Source organism: Triplophysa rosa, linkage group LG25 (assembly GCF_024868665.1).
Source record: "Triplophysa rosa linkage group LG25, Trosa_1v2, whole genome shotgun sequence".
NCBI classification, from domain to species: Eukaryota; Metazoa; Chordata; class Actinopteri; order Cypriniformes; family Nemacheilidae; genus Triplophysa; species Triplophysa rosa.
The window spans coordinates 16,412,624-16,426,406 of NC_079914.1; the positions used below are offsets into that span (position 1 = coordinate 16,412,624).

A 13,783-nucleotide genomic window follows, 5' to 3' on the forward strand; every position below is an offset into this window, starting at 1 on the left:
CATTTTTTTAACTTTTGATTTTAACTTTTTTATTTTCCCTAGAATGTGCTAAATACATCGCACAATTACAGTAGATAAGTGTATCTACACATAGAAAAAGTATTACACCTTGCACAAAACATATGTTAAACAACATTAAACAATATTCACCTACCACATGCACATCGGGTGAAAATAATTAGCCTTAACATTTCGAAAACAAGCGCGTGCTACAACGAGCCATTGTATAAGGCAGGGGTTTTCAAACTAGGGTCCGGGGACCCCCAGAATGGTTTGAGGGGTCCCCTGAAATTTTTTGATAAGCTAAAGACAGCAAAAGTTGTAAAACTCTATTCTGAAGATTATTCCAGTTTAACTTTTACAAACAATATGTTGTCTTTATAATATCACACGTACTATTTGTATAACAGTTTAAATACTTCTTTATACAAAAAATGGATATGTATTTTAGAAAGGGGGTCCCTCGTGAAAGGTTAAGCATATTTGGGGGTCCTTGGCACGAAAAGTTTGAAAACCCCTGGTATAAGGTGACATTTCAGCACAAAAAAAACAGATAGCGACTCGTAAGTAGCACTTAAAGCAAGTGAAACGATGACTAACGTTAGCAAAGTGGCTCGTAGAAAACGCTCTTAAGTGCTAAGATCCATCGTTATCGGGAAACCCTGCCCAGATCTTTAGCAGACATCTTACAGAAGCACATGTGCTATCTGGGAAATTCCATTTTATTATACATACCTTAATCTATGAATTTATTTGTTTTGTTTTCGTTGTATGTATGGATTATTTGGGATGTTAACGACATCTGGTGAAAATATCATGTATGTATATTTACTGAGAAAAAATGGTGACATATTCAATATTTATTTTACCAGCTGTTAATGTCTTTTATCAGTATGTGCGTTCACTGGGATCAAACCTATGACCTTTGAGTTGTTAGCACAATGCTCTACCAGTTGTCTTTTTTTTCGTTAATAGTGGTTGTGTTGGTTTATTCATGTAAGACCAAACAAAAAAGCTACAACGTGCAAGATCATAACCAACGATATAAAACAGATGTGAAATTACAGGTGTAGTTTCTATGCATCATTGGTCAGATAACAGACGAGATCGATCCTTTCTAATGTTGTAACATGTGTAAACCACCTCTGTCATTTCTGATTCCTGTAACGAGAAAAACATTGTTAAAAGAGCAAAACTACGTAAAACCGAAGTCACATATTGATTTAATGGATTGCTGAGCATGTTGAGCTAAAAAAAAGCACATTTATAATGATGATCATGACTCTTGTATCTATTTCCACGGTTCTGCTCAACACGTGCACTTTCAAACCGCTGCTCAAGTCTGCGTGCAGGTCAGGTGAGCAAACAAGATGAGGCTTAAAGGCCGTCAAAGAGAGGATTGTACTATATTGTGAAATATACTCACAGCTTGCCTGTCAAGGAAGTCCATGATTTCCTGTAGAACAGAAGAACAGTGTGTATGGAAGAAACGCATGACGTGTTTATGGTAAAGACTTCACAGCTGCCTTAGTTCAGATACACTGTAGCTCAGTCTGTTTGTCTTGTTGTATATACATGACGTGGCAACTCTTTATGAAAACTGCACATTCTACAACCACCTTTCAATTGTTGCGTATATGGTAAGCTAACAATTTCACAGTATAACACCAGTTTCAAAATAACAAACACAAAATGTCCTGTATTGACTTACATCTGTCATACGACTCTGCAAATCAAACCTGCAGATCTGTACCTCACTTCAATTACAATGTGTTTATAGGTGTTCTGGGATGGTTTGAAGATAAATCTGACTCAAGGATGGAAGCGAAACAAACAGTTCATCATTGCTTTACCTTTGGCTGTGTGTTTTCTTGGTAGAATGTTAGATTTGTGTAAGTGAACTCATCTTCATAGGTCTTATCTGTAACAATAATAACAGAAAACAACAACACTTCATTAGAAATCTTTGTGCAATTACTTAAACAGAACCTATATTTATGAGTTGTCTTTCCTCTGACAGATCATCAGTAGTTGTCATTATGTACCGTGTGGTTGTGTGTTTGAGTGTTTCCCGCAGATGCAGAACATCAAAAGTGCCGTTACGATCATCACACATCCAACAACAGCACAACCATAGATCAGTGTTTTCCCTGCTTGTGTGGGATCTTCTGCTGGAATGATACACGACAGAAACACAAAATAATGTCATGTATAACAGTGACTGTATAGGACGTATAGTCGTGACATTTGTGTTTTTGGGGTGGGTCATTGGGTGAGGTTTAATACGCAGATCTGGCAACCCTGGTTATTGATGAACTAACATTTACATGTTATTATATGTTATTTCATGTTTTTTTAACATTTATATTTGTGTTTTCAAGTTGTGCATGTATAATATGTGACATGTTTTGAGAGTAACATGACAGTAAGAGAGTAACACAACATCTCATGTAGTAGGGTGCAGATATTGTTTCAAGTTTAAAACTCACTTTGTGATCATGGTCTTTGCATATTAAATCATATCGTGTTGCAGTAAAGCAAGATTTATTTTGTTTATACTGCATTGATGAACATGGACATGCATTTTTCCCCTGTTTTCTTCCCCATACAGTTATCAGTTTTCTTCCCCATACAGTTATCACTTTGTTCACTTCATACTTTTAAGTGAGAAAATGTTAGTGATTGGATATGTTTATTCAGTTGTTGTATAAAGCACTCACAGTTGTGTCTCTATAGAAGCATGAGGTTACCTGGCACACTAGAACTTTCTCCTGATGATGATGATAGAGATGATGGAGATAATGATGATGATGAAGATGATGATGACGGAGATGACGATGAAGATGATGATGATGATGACGATGATGATGATGACAATGATGATGATGATGACGATGATGATGATGATGATGATGATGATGATGATGGAGATGATGATGACGGAGATGATTATGATGATGATGGAGAAGATGATGATGATGGAGATGATGATGACGATGATGGAGATGATGAAGATGATGGAGAAGATGATGACGATGATGGAGATGACGATGATGATGATGATGATGACGATGATGATGACGGAGATGATGATGATGGAGAAGATGATGATGACGGAGATGATGATGATGGAGAAGATGATGATGATGATGATGATGATGACGATGATGGTGATGATGATGATGGAGATGATGATGACAATGATGGAGATGATGATGGTGGAGATGATGATGACGGAGATGATGATGACGATGATGATGGAGATGATGATGACGATGATGACGATGATGGTGATGATGACGGAGATGATGATGATGGAGATGATGATGACAATGATGGAGATGATGATGGTGGAGATGATGATGACGGAGATGATGATGACGATGATGATGGAGATGATGATGACGGAGATGATGATGACGATGATGGTGATGATGACGGAGATGATGATGATGGAGATGATGATGACAATGATGGAGATGATGATGGTGGAGATGATGGAGATGATGATGATGACGGAGATGATGATGACAATGATGGAGATGATGATGATGATGACGGAGATGATGATGACAATGATGGAGATGATGATGATGATGACGATGATGATGATGATGACGGAGATGATGATGATGAAATATTAAATAATCACAGAAATGTAAATAAATCAACAGTACAAAACAGTAAATAAAAGTGCTGCTTTATTTACCCGTTTGTGTGTTGATTTTATTGTCAGTAAGGATGGTCATCATGAAATGACTACAGGTTGTTATGAAGATTTAGTATCATTCACAAACTGAATACAATTAGTCCAAGCCAAAGACGTGATACAGTACTCACCATAAACAGTAACATGCACGATGTGTAGAGTGACAGAAACTCTCTCCATCCCTGAATCTGTTTTCACTTTATCTGTAACAGACACACATGCAGAACAAAATGAAGAAGAGTTCAGAGATTTATTATTGTTTTTGTTTACTTTGGATGAAGATGGCTGTGCTTACCTGACAGACTGGAACTTGCTGTTGACAATGGAGTTTGTGTAGATTCAGTGATACTGACGGTTCTGGGAGCTGAACAAATATAAGAGAATCACAGAAATGTGAATAAATCAACAACGACTGTCAGGTGACATGTTTCTAACACATTTCAGCATGATGCTCGCATGTTTTATTGTGTCTCTGGAGTGTGGGCTCATTTGAACCGTCTTCAGTGTTAGTCTATGAGAACTTAGACAGGCAGTTCCATAAGTTTGATGGACATAGCACAGTCATAAAGTCATAAAAAACGCTCTGAGCTTTAGAAGTTTAAATATAATAGCTTTCTCAAGCCTAAAGAATTATACATTGTACTCACCATTAACAGTAATGTTGAAACTCTTGATCGTCCGCTTATCTCCAGTGATGATCTCTAGCTGATAAAGTCCAGAGTGTTGAGATGTGATGTGTGTGATGGTGAGATCTCCAGTCTGATTGTTCATCTTCAGTCTGTCTCTGAATATCTCAGTCTCATTATAATCATATGTTGCATTAATGTTAACTGATCTCTTGATTCTGGCGATGCGGATGTTTTTAAACCTCCACTCGATCTTGTCATGTGTGTGTATGTGAGTGAGATGAGTGTGTAGAGTCACAGAATGTCCCTCCATCACTGACACTGACTTCACTTTACCTGCATCAACAACAGATGCAACTACACACAAACACAGCTTCTCAGACATAATATTACTTCTTTACATACAGACTAGAAATATTTTTTAGGAATAATTTGCGCGCGCACCTGACCCCCAGGTAACTTCCGGTTTGTGTTTGGCTAGTGTCTAATAATATAACTATTTAAATTTTATGTAATTTATGTTAATATTAATTAATATTATTATGTTATCGTATAATAATTGTATTAAATAAACGATTTGTTGAATTTGGTTGAATGTCAATTTTATTAAATAAACAATTTGTTGAATGGGTCCTGTAGTTTGGTCGCGTTTAAAGAGAGCGTATGGTACACTGACATCTAGCGGTTGAGTTTGGTATCACAGTCTAAAGTCAAAAGATTGTAGAGACAAGTTTAGCCAAGTAACGGTTCTTCTCGGTTTCTTTTGATTGTTATCAGAAATAATCTACAGGCGCTCTAACGGTTGTGAATGTGTACCGGAAGTGAAGTTGGGTAAAAGTGCGCATGCGCAGTAACGTTTGTTTATGTTTTTAAGATGAAACCCTCTATAAACCTCCACACGTGCTCTGAAAAACATAAGCTGGATAATGGATGGAGAAGCATTGCTCAACACCACTACGTTACATTATGTCAATGAATGGAAAGCAGTATACTTTATGGAACCAGAATATTTGAACGATTGTTACTGAAAACACTAACAAATAGTGCAGGTCAAAGACTGTAACATTGTACTCACCAGTAACAGTAATGTTGAAACTCTTGATCATCTGCTCATCTCCAGTGATGATCTCTAGCTGATAAAGTCCAGCGTGTTCAGCTCTGATGTTTGTGATGGTGAGATCTCCAGTCTGATTGTTCATCTTCAGTCTGTCTCTGAATATCTCAGTCTCATCATTAATATAATATAGAGGATTAATATTGAGTGATCTCTTGATTCTGGCGATGCGGATGTGTTTAAACCTCCACTCGAGCTTCTCGTGTGTCTGTATGTCAATAAGATCAGTGTGTAGAGTAACAGAATGTCCCTCCATCACTGACACTGACTTCACTTCATCACCAAACACACCTGAACAACACAAACACACAACGGATTACATTGACACAAATTTAAGAATTAATAAGAATTAAGAGATCTTATTAAACGTACTACTCTTTCATTGTATGAACACAAAACCACTGAGTCAATTCTGAAAATATCTTCTTTTGCGACTGAAGAAAGACTCACATAGCCTGCAGGTTTTTGTATAGTTAAGTGGAGGTGGATCGTATGGGTGTTGTTCTCAGAAGTGTGTGTGTGCGTGCGTGCGTGTGTGTGTGCGTGCGTGCGTGCGTGCGTGCGCGTGTGTGTGTGTGTGTGTGTGTGTGTAGATTTTGAAGTTTGTGGAGTTTGGGAACCGAGATGGGGTTCTTACCCAGAATCGGTTCTGTTTATATTTTATTTACCAGAACACCGTACAAAATTCACCAGTTTCGGTTCTAAAAACGCCTCTGCTGCGACACTTGGCCCAGCATGTGTTTATATTTAAACCAGCTGTGTGTTCTGTCCAATATTTATCCAGCCATGGGTAGAAAAAACAACCCAGCATTTTTAGAGTGTACCATATTTAGTTGTATTTCAAATACGCAAAAGTATGATGTTAGCAATGCCAAAGTGATGGGAACACATTGATACAGATCGGATAAAAACCTCGGATAAAAACATCTCCCAAATACATACATGTAAATGTAGGCACACTTGGAAGATAGAAACATGTATGACATGATTTGATGGCATATGATTCAAAGGCTGTGCATATACAGTATTTAATACAATTATCAAAGACTCACTATTCCACACTTACATATTATATCAATGACAAGATCTTACCCAGAGATTTCATTTGGTAACGTCACAACAACACTACAACTGCATTTAAATCAAGCAGGAAATAAAAACCATGGGATTTGGGTTTGGCTACTTTATCAGATTAAGAAAAAATGTAAACAGATCCATTTTTTAAAATATATTCATACCAAGAACAAATACTTGGAAATACTTGCAGCGAGTACACAGATATTTATAGCCTTTTAAAAAATTAGCTCAACCACCGAATGGCATCAACCTTAATATGTGCAGTGTTATTTGCAATTAAGTCACCATCAAAAGGTAACAATTAAAAGGTAAAGTATTTACAAAAACAAACAAAAAAACAATGTTAACTTACCAACAAGACACCACAAACACATCAGCACAAGTAATGTGTGATCCATTATTTGACACAATAACCTTCTACATCTGAACACAGTAGAGATGTTACATACATCCAGTTTCAAATCGTTAATGAAACTAAATGTTTTATGTTGAGTAAAGCTAACTGGAGGTGGAGAGGTGTGGCTTTCAAAAGTGTGTGTGTGTGTGTGTGTTCCTTTTTTATTGTCAGGTATTCATCTTATACTCGTAGATTAAAGGTCCAGTGTGTAATTTTTGGAGGACCTAAGACAGAAATGCAATTTGCAACCTTGCTGCTAGATTTCACTGACTGGACCTTTAATCTTTGAGGATTTGATATTTAGTTTTTGTACTCTCTGGATTGATTCTGTGATTGGCATGAAACATATACCTGACTAATAAATTGTCATGTTTGAGTTTGTTCTGCATTATTGTGAATTTATCAACTCTAGTAGATCACGCTGTTACCGCAAATCCCCGTTCAGGTTAGTGAGAGACACACCAGCTGAGATTTTAGAGATCCGGCTAAAAACTTGGTACTAGTTTAAGTCTACTTAGTGTACATTTCCCATGTAATTTGTAATTCATGGTGTATTTGTGTGTGTGATTTTTTGTATTTGAATTTAAGGACCTTTATTTTGAAAGCCAAGCTCGCAAGGTGATTGTATAAAAGGCTTCACATATCCGCGATTCAGAGAAATGTTTGTTCATGGATCCTGAGGAACATTTAAGTGACATCTTCAAATATATGAGACTAATAACTGATTCATATTTATAACTGTACATTATTAATTAGCTATACTGGAAAAACACATAATTGTTTATTTACATATGTTGGTATGTACTTTGTGTTGGATGGCATATATTGGAAAAAACATTTAACAACATTCTGGTCATATGTTCTTAATTTAAGTGTTTTATTAAGTAAATTTCACACTTATAGTTTGTAGCACAAACTTTTGTGGCTTGTAAATATAAACATGTGTTTACCTGACATGAACGCTCTGATGTTAAAGGATGATGATGGGGTTTGTGTAGATTCACTGATACTAACTGACTGAGAAATGTAAAAAAGTCAACAGTGAGTAAAATAAAAGTGCTTTATGTCAGATTGTAAGAGTTTGTGATTGTGAAGACCAAATAAACACACACATCATTTTATTTGGAGTTTATTTTTTAATGTTTTAATTAATATTGCTTATAGGAATTTATAGTCTGTTATATTTGACCTGTGCTTCTCCTTTATCTTAAATGTGTGCTCTCACTGTGCGTGTGTGTGTGTGCGTGCGTGCGTGCGTGCGTGTGTACTTGTCTGTGTACGTGTGTGTGCGTGCGCGTTTGTGTGTGTGTGTATGTGTGTTAGTACATGTGCATATTGTGTGTGTGGAGTGTTTTGTATGCGTGTATGTCTGTCTTCTGTGTTTTCAACCTTTTCTTGTTTTTGCAGGTATAACTTTAATTGTTTTGCTTATAGTCAATATGTCTCATGTACAGCTGCTTTGTAACAATGAAAATTTGTAAAAAGCGCTATATAAATAAAGTTGAGTTGAGTTTATTTGGTGGCTCGGATCTAAAATGTTGAGGTTCAGTCTCTGTGTTTGTCTTCAGTTTCATCCCAAGAACAGAAAAAACTATTAACATCAAGATCAGTCCAGTATCACAAAGTACAACAATCATTTTCATATTATTATTATTTATAGACATGTACACGAGGACATGGAAACATAAACATTTGTTTATTGACAAATTCCTTTATAAATGTAAATAAAATAGTTTCTGTTGTGTTGATCTATATTGTGCTGATTAAGTTTCTGTCATGTTTCTCTCTTTTGTTTGTGTAGCTACAGTGAGACATGTCCATGTGAGATCACATGATCTAATAACCCCTGTGATTCTGTCTGTGTGTTCTCACAGAGACACGTAAAGAAGAGGAGAAAGAGACAGACGTATACTAGACCGCTCATATTCTGATACACATTATGACAAAAGCCATTCTTCACTGTGGCTAATGTTCCATTATTAATACTTAATGTGTTCTTATGTGACAAACAAAAAACTCATTCTTGGTGTGGCTGACTTAGTTCTTGAGGTTGTCCTGAAAATGTGAAATGTTTCATCTCCTGTAACATGCATCTGTAACAGATCAGAGTTTTGTGAAACTTCATTTTGCCATTGTAATGGTGTTTGTACTGTTAAACATTTGTTTTATTTTTGTATATTCTTTAACATTTTGACAAGATGGATGTTTTGTCTTGCGCTTGACTCCTGAAAGAACAGGAGTTTTCTTTATGTTAAATGTAAGGTGAGGTCTTATATATATATTCTTTAATTCTTCATATATCCATTCTACATATAGAATGATAGAAGAGATGTAGTTCATAAACAGTGTGAATGAGTTCTGATTCTGTATGTACTGTATGATCTTACTGATCTCAATCACTGTTTGAACTCACTTTGTCTCTGTATGTCGCCCTCTTCTGGTGATGTTAGGCACGAACCACTACACTGATGGGGAACTGATGTCAGCTGAGACAATTATTCCAGACAGGTGATACAGACTATAAGAGACTGTGGAAACACTCCAGTTTGGGGCTTTAGGAAAAGAAAAGGGGAAAAATGTTGAAAGAGGGAAAACATAAATGTAAATGTAAATGTGAAAGTGAAAGAAATTATGAAAATGTGTGGGTTTGAGTGATGTAAAGAAAAGAATCCTAAGGTGTGGAAAGATTTTACATAAAAAGGTAAAGAAAGTTGTATGTTAAAAGTGTTGAAGGAACGGGATTCTTGTCTTGAAAGTCATATGTTTGGCATTGCTTGCCTAATGTGCATAACAAGGATGAAGAGAGAGGAATGGGATTTGAAAAGGTCTAGAGTTGATATTTTGAGGCTATATGGAGAGAATCAACACACTATAAAAGTGTTTTATACGTTATGCTCCTTAATTATAACTATTTGACCTGATAGCACACTACATCTGCCAGGTGTCTATTTGATGTCTGCATTTACATCTGCAATACATAGTTTGCTCATCTGCAACACGTCTCAGAGACGTGTGCTGTCAGATGTCATATAGATGTCTGTAAGATGTTTATGATTTTGAGTGGACGTAAAACTTCTCTTCCTAAGATAATTAGCAGATGTTTTCCAGATCTTTAGCAGACGTATTACAGACGAACGTGTGCTAGCTGGGATGCTAGGTACCTGATTACTCTGTAGCATCACGTGACTACAATGTTATAATACACATCATTCAAAACAGCAATAATAATATTCTTGTAAATTATAAAGAAATCACTGATTTATTCCAGTAAATTATTGGGCATTTTGCCATCAGCCAATGATAGATATATACATTCTTGGGGGTTGTTTGTTTGTGGTTTCTGTTATACAACAAATAATAACAATCAATAAGTTAATGTAACAAGACATTTACGACTAATGTACTGATACACACTGCAACTGATAAGGAACAGGTCAAAGTGAAATACACGCGAGTGACCGCTAGGCGGAGCCGTCGCTCCAGCAACGGATTACATCCCTGATAGCACACATACATCTGGCTGACGTCTATTTGACATCTGCAAGACATCTACAATACATTGTTTGCTCATCTGCAATACGTCCCGGAGACGTCTGCTGTCAGACGTCACATAGACATCTAGAAGATGTCTGTAAGATGTTTATGATTTAGAATGGATGTAAAGCAGCTCTTTCTAAGATGTTTAGCAGATGTTTTTACGCAGCAGATCTCCAGATCTTTAGCAGACGTATTACAGACGTTCAGACGTCTCCGAGACGTATTGCAGATGAGCAAACTACGTATTGCAGATGTCTTGCAGATGTAAATGCAGACGTCAAATAGACGTAAGCCAGATGGATTGTACTATCTGGGATACGAGTCACCACGTTCAATCAAATTAAACATTAGATGTGACATATGGGTGTTTAAAGACTAATATACTGTTCTAACAACAAATATATATAACAGCAATCAATAATATTCCACCAAAATTGGACAAATAAATGAACAGTCAAATAAATGAAGCAGGCCTGTAGACTATAGGCCCATGTTTATCATCATTCTGATGAGTTTGTCCACACAAGACAACAGATCAACAGACTGTACTTCAACACTGACCTGAATAAACTGAGGAGGAGGCGTCGTCGTTACACATAGAATCAAGTGTCCATCAGTTGGACCATTCAAACCCCTTTCAAAAGGCCCTCTGAAGTGGCCAGTTGAGCACTTTGGTTTGGAGTGACCCTTTAGTGTGGCGGCCATGGTTGTGTTCCCTCTCAAGTGCCCTTTGGAGGGTGATATATCCCATCACTGACAGCACACATACATCTGGGAGACATATTTGTTTTTATTGTTTGCTCATCTGCAACACATCTCTGAGACGTCTGCTGTCAGATGTTATATAGGTAACTAGAAGATGTTTATTATTTAGAATGTTGATGTAAAACTGCCTTTTCTAAGAAGTTTATCAATCTCTATCATTTACTTTAATGGACATGTTGTGATTACCTCATAACAGAATGTATTTTGTGAGATGTTACCAGGAAAAGACGTCTTTTAAACACAGTAACAATTCAGCCTCAGACATTTATAGTTCATGTGTTCAGTATTTTTTCTGTTCTTCTTTTCACTCACTATTTTAACTGTAGCTCACACCTTGATGTTTTTCACACATTCATTCTGTGTTTGTGTTGCTCAGCTCTCACTTCTCATTTCACACTAAATTAACTTTATGTTGCTTTGAGTTCCAGTCGGCTTCATGAACAAATGTTCAACAATGTCTGTTTCAACAGTCGCTGTGAATGTTATTAACATGTATATATATTTAAGTTGTGTTTAAATTTTCCACTGCTGGTCTTAAAAACAACATCTACAGTGACAAAATCACTCACCACCACACAAACCTGCAGTCACAAACACATATATTCAAATTAATAATCACGGTGGCAGAATGAAATCAATAATTTTATAATTCGTTTCTATACATAAATCCATAATATTTCACCTCAACATAATCACATCTACTGCAGTTTCCTCATCTCACCACTAGAGGTCAGAATCACACCGCGCTCAGATTCATCTGCGCTTCTGTTATGGGCGACAAACATCACAACCGTCAAGATGAACTCTATCGTAAACACTTCACTAGTCCTTTAATGTTTTAAACCACACGATTAGCTTTTTTCTCTGTCTGTGTCTGAAGTTTGACCCTTTGACACTCACAATAAATATGAACAAAACTCACTTAGATCAAAATATAAATGTAACAGAATAAACATTAATATTGATATGATATTTAAAAATGTTACTGAATGTTACTGAAACATGTTTAATCCTCCACTGAGAGTATCTGAAAGAAAGAGAAGCAGAAGAAAGAGGAACGCAGCCAAACACAATTAATGTACAGCGGACCAGCCCATGCAGGAAGCCCGTCAGGCGTCAACAACTGTAGAGCGCATGCGCGCGCGCTTCCTGAGACGCTCGAAACTGCATGAAATGGCGAATAACAGACAGAACAGAGTTACAGTGCAGCACGTGTCTTCTGCCAAACCCAAAGCGCTTTTGGGCATTGATCATGAATATTATGTCACTCTCTCACTGACTGACACATATTTACACCACATGTTTACAGACTGCATACAGACATTTATTGTTCAAACCCTGTTAATTAATAAGCTGCTTGTGCTCATTTATTTAGTAGAGTGGTACAGTGAGGACACTGTGTTTTTAAATAATTACATTAGCGCCATTTTATAGCTCTTTTTGTTCTCGGGTTCATTTCACGACACTTTCAAATAGTGTGACGTGCGCAGCATCCTTTGCAGAGATCACGTGACATGCTCTGACTGGTACAGTGCGCCTGTATCACTGATCTCAGACCGTCTGAGAGCACCTCAGAGAAACATCATCATGAAGAATCTCTTAATACTCTTCTGTTCTTTGCTTATGAGCGGTGAGAGACATTTATTGTATTACTTTAACACATACGATTTCACTTTAAGTCGGAAACAGAAATTGCGCATTTGTTGTAATCCTCCAGTTTTCTCGTTTATTTTAATATAAACAAATACTATTATTTGTATGCTGTAGAAACACATCTTGTGTAAATGTGTAACATGCTTGTGTTCATAAAAACACTTCATACACCGTGTTTAGTCTTGTGGTGTGTAAGTTCAGGATGTGTGTTTTGGCAGTGGACCAATAGGGGCCGCGTAACGGTTTTCTAAGAATACATCAGGAAGATGTTGCGCATCTCATTTCTGTCTTTTGTGAACACAAATGTAATGATTGCAGTTTACATCATAACAATAATTATGAAAAGAAAAATAATGAATGTAATGTAATTGTGTTTAAGAGTGTATGACTGTGACGCAGGTTTTGTGGGTGTTTGGGGTTTGTGGGTTTTGGGTGCGGTTCCTCAAACACACGACGAGTCCTCATCTGATCTTAGATATTAACTTTACAGCAGAGGTGTAAAGAGTACCTGAAAACCATACTTAAGTAAAAGTACAGATACCTTGCAGTGAAAATGACTCCATTACTAGTTACAAGTCACCAATTTCAAAACGACTTGAGTAAAAGTCTTCGAGTATCTGATTTTAACAGTACTTGAGTATTTTACTCATACTGAATGTAGGCTCAAAGCAGCACTAGTCCTCAACACTTAAGAGACACATCAGTGAAAAACTAGAAACAGTTGATTTGTGAGGAGAGCAATCGCATTTATTTTCTTAAATCATAATAAGACTGAACACCTCAAAATTGCAACAAATCATGGCCGACATCATAACCTACTGTACGTCTATTACAAACACCCAAGTCTCATTTAAGCTCAAGTGCTCATAAGTAAACCAAACTCCTTCAAAAAGGTCTCTTCAATA

At 36.7% G+C, this 13,783-nt stretch overlaps 2 protein-coding genes across 2 annotated transcripts in view; one reads left to right on the top strand and one right to left on the bottom strand.

Moving 5' to 3' along the window:
• Positions 1 to 54: 54 nt before the first annotated feature.
• Positions 55 to 4,662, bottom strand: LOC130548403 (uncharacterized). Its single transcript, XM_057325151.1, has 8 exons — positions 4,357 to 4,662; positions 4,005 to 4,073; positions 3,841 to 3,912; positions 2,751 to 2,771; positions 2,046 to 2,171; positions 1,854 to 1,921; positions 1,427 to 1,456; positions 55 to 1,161 (listed from the first exon to the last, which is right to left on the bottom strand). The coding sequence occupies exons 1-8, from the start codon at positions 4,646 to 4,648 to the stop codon at positions 1,084 to 1,086; spliced, it is 756 nt and encodes a 251-aa protein (XP_057181134.1). The 5' UTR covers positions 4,649 to 4,662; the 3' UTR covers positions 55 to 1,083.
• Positions 4,663 to 12,735: 8,073 nt separating this feature from the next.
• LOC130548396 (tyrosine-protein kinase-like otk) overlaps positions 12,736 to 13,783 on the top strand; it is a 17,756-nt gene continuing 16,708 nt past the window's right edge. Inside the window, exon 1 of the mRNA XM_057325141.1 lies at positions 12,736 to 12,855. Within this exon, the coding sequence (XP_057181124.1) occupies positions 12,813 to 12,855 (43 nt within the window). The 5' untranslated portion in view covers positions 12,736 to 12,812. The remainder of the gene's footprint in view (positions 12,856 to 13,783) is intronic.

Excerpts from the sequence above, each read along its gene's own strand:
- LOC130548403 (XM_057325151.1), bottom strand. The coding sequence starts at position 4,648 with ATGGAGGGACATTCTGTGACTCTACACACTCATCTCACTCACATACAC. Across the intron at positions 3,913-4,004 it reads AGCAAGTTCCAGTCTGTCAG|ATAAAGTGAAAACAGATTCA; the intron begins GTAAGCACAGCC and ends TGTCTGTTACAG. Across the intron at positions 1,922-2,045 it reads CTCAAACACACAACCACACG|ATAAGACCTATGAAGATGAG; the intron begins GTACATAATGAC and ends TTATTGTTACAG.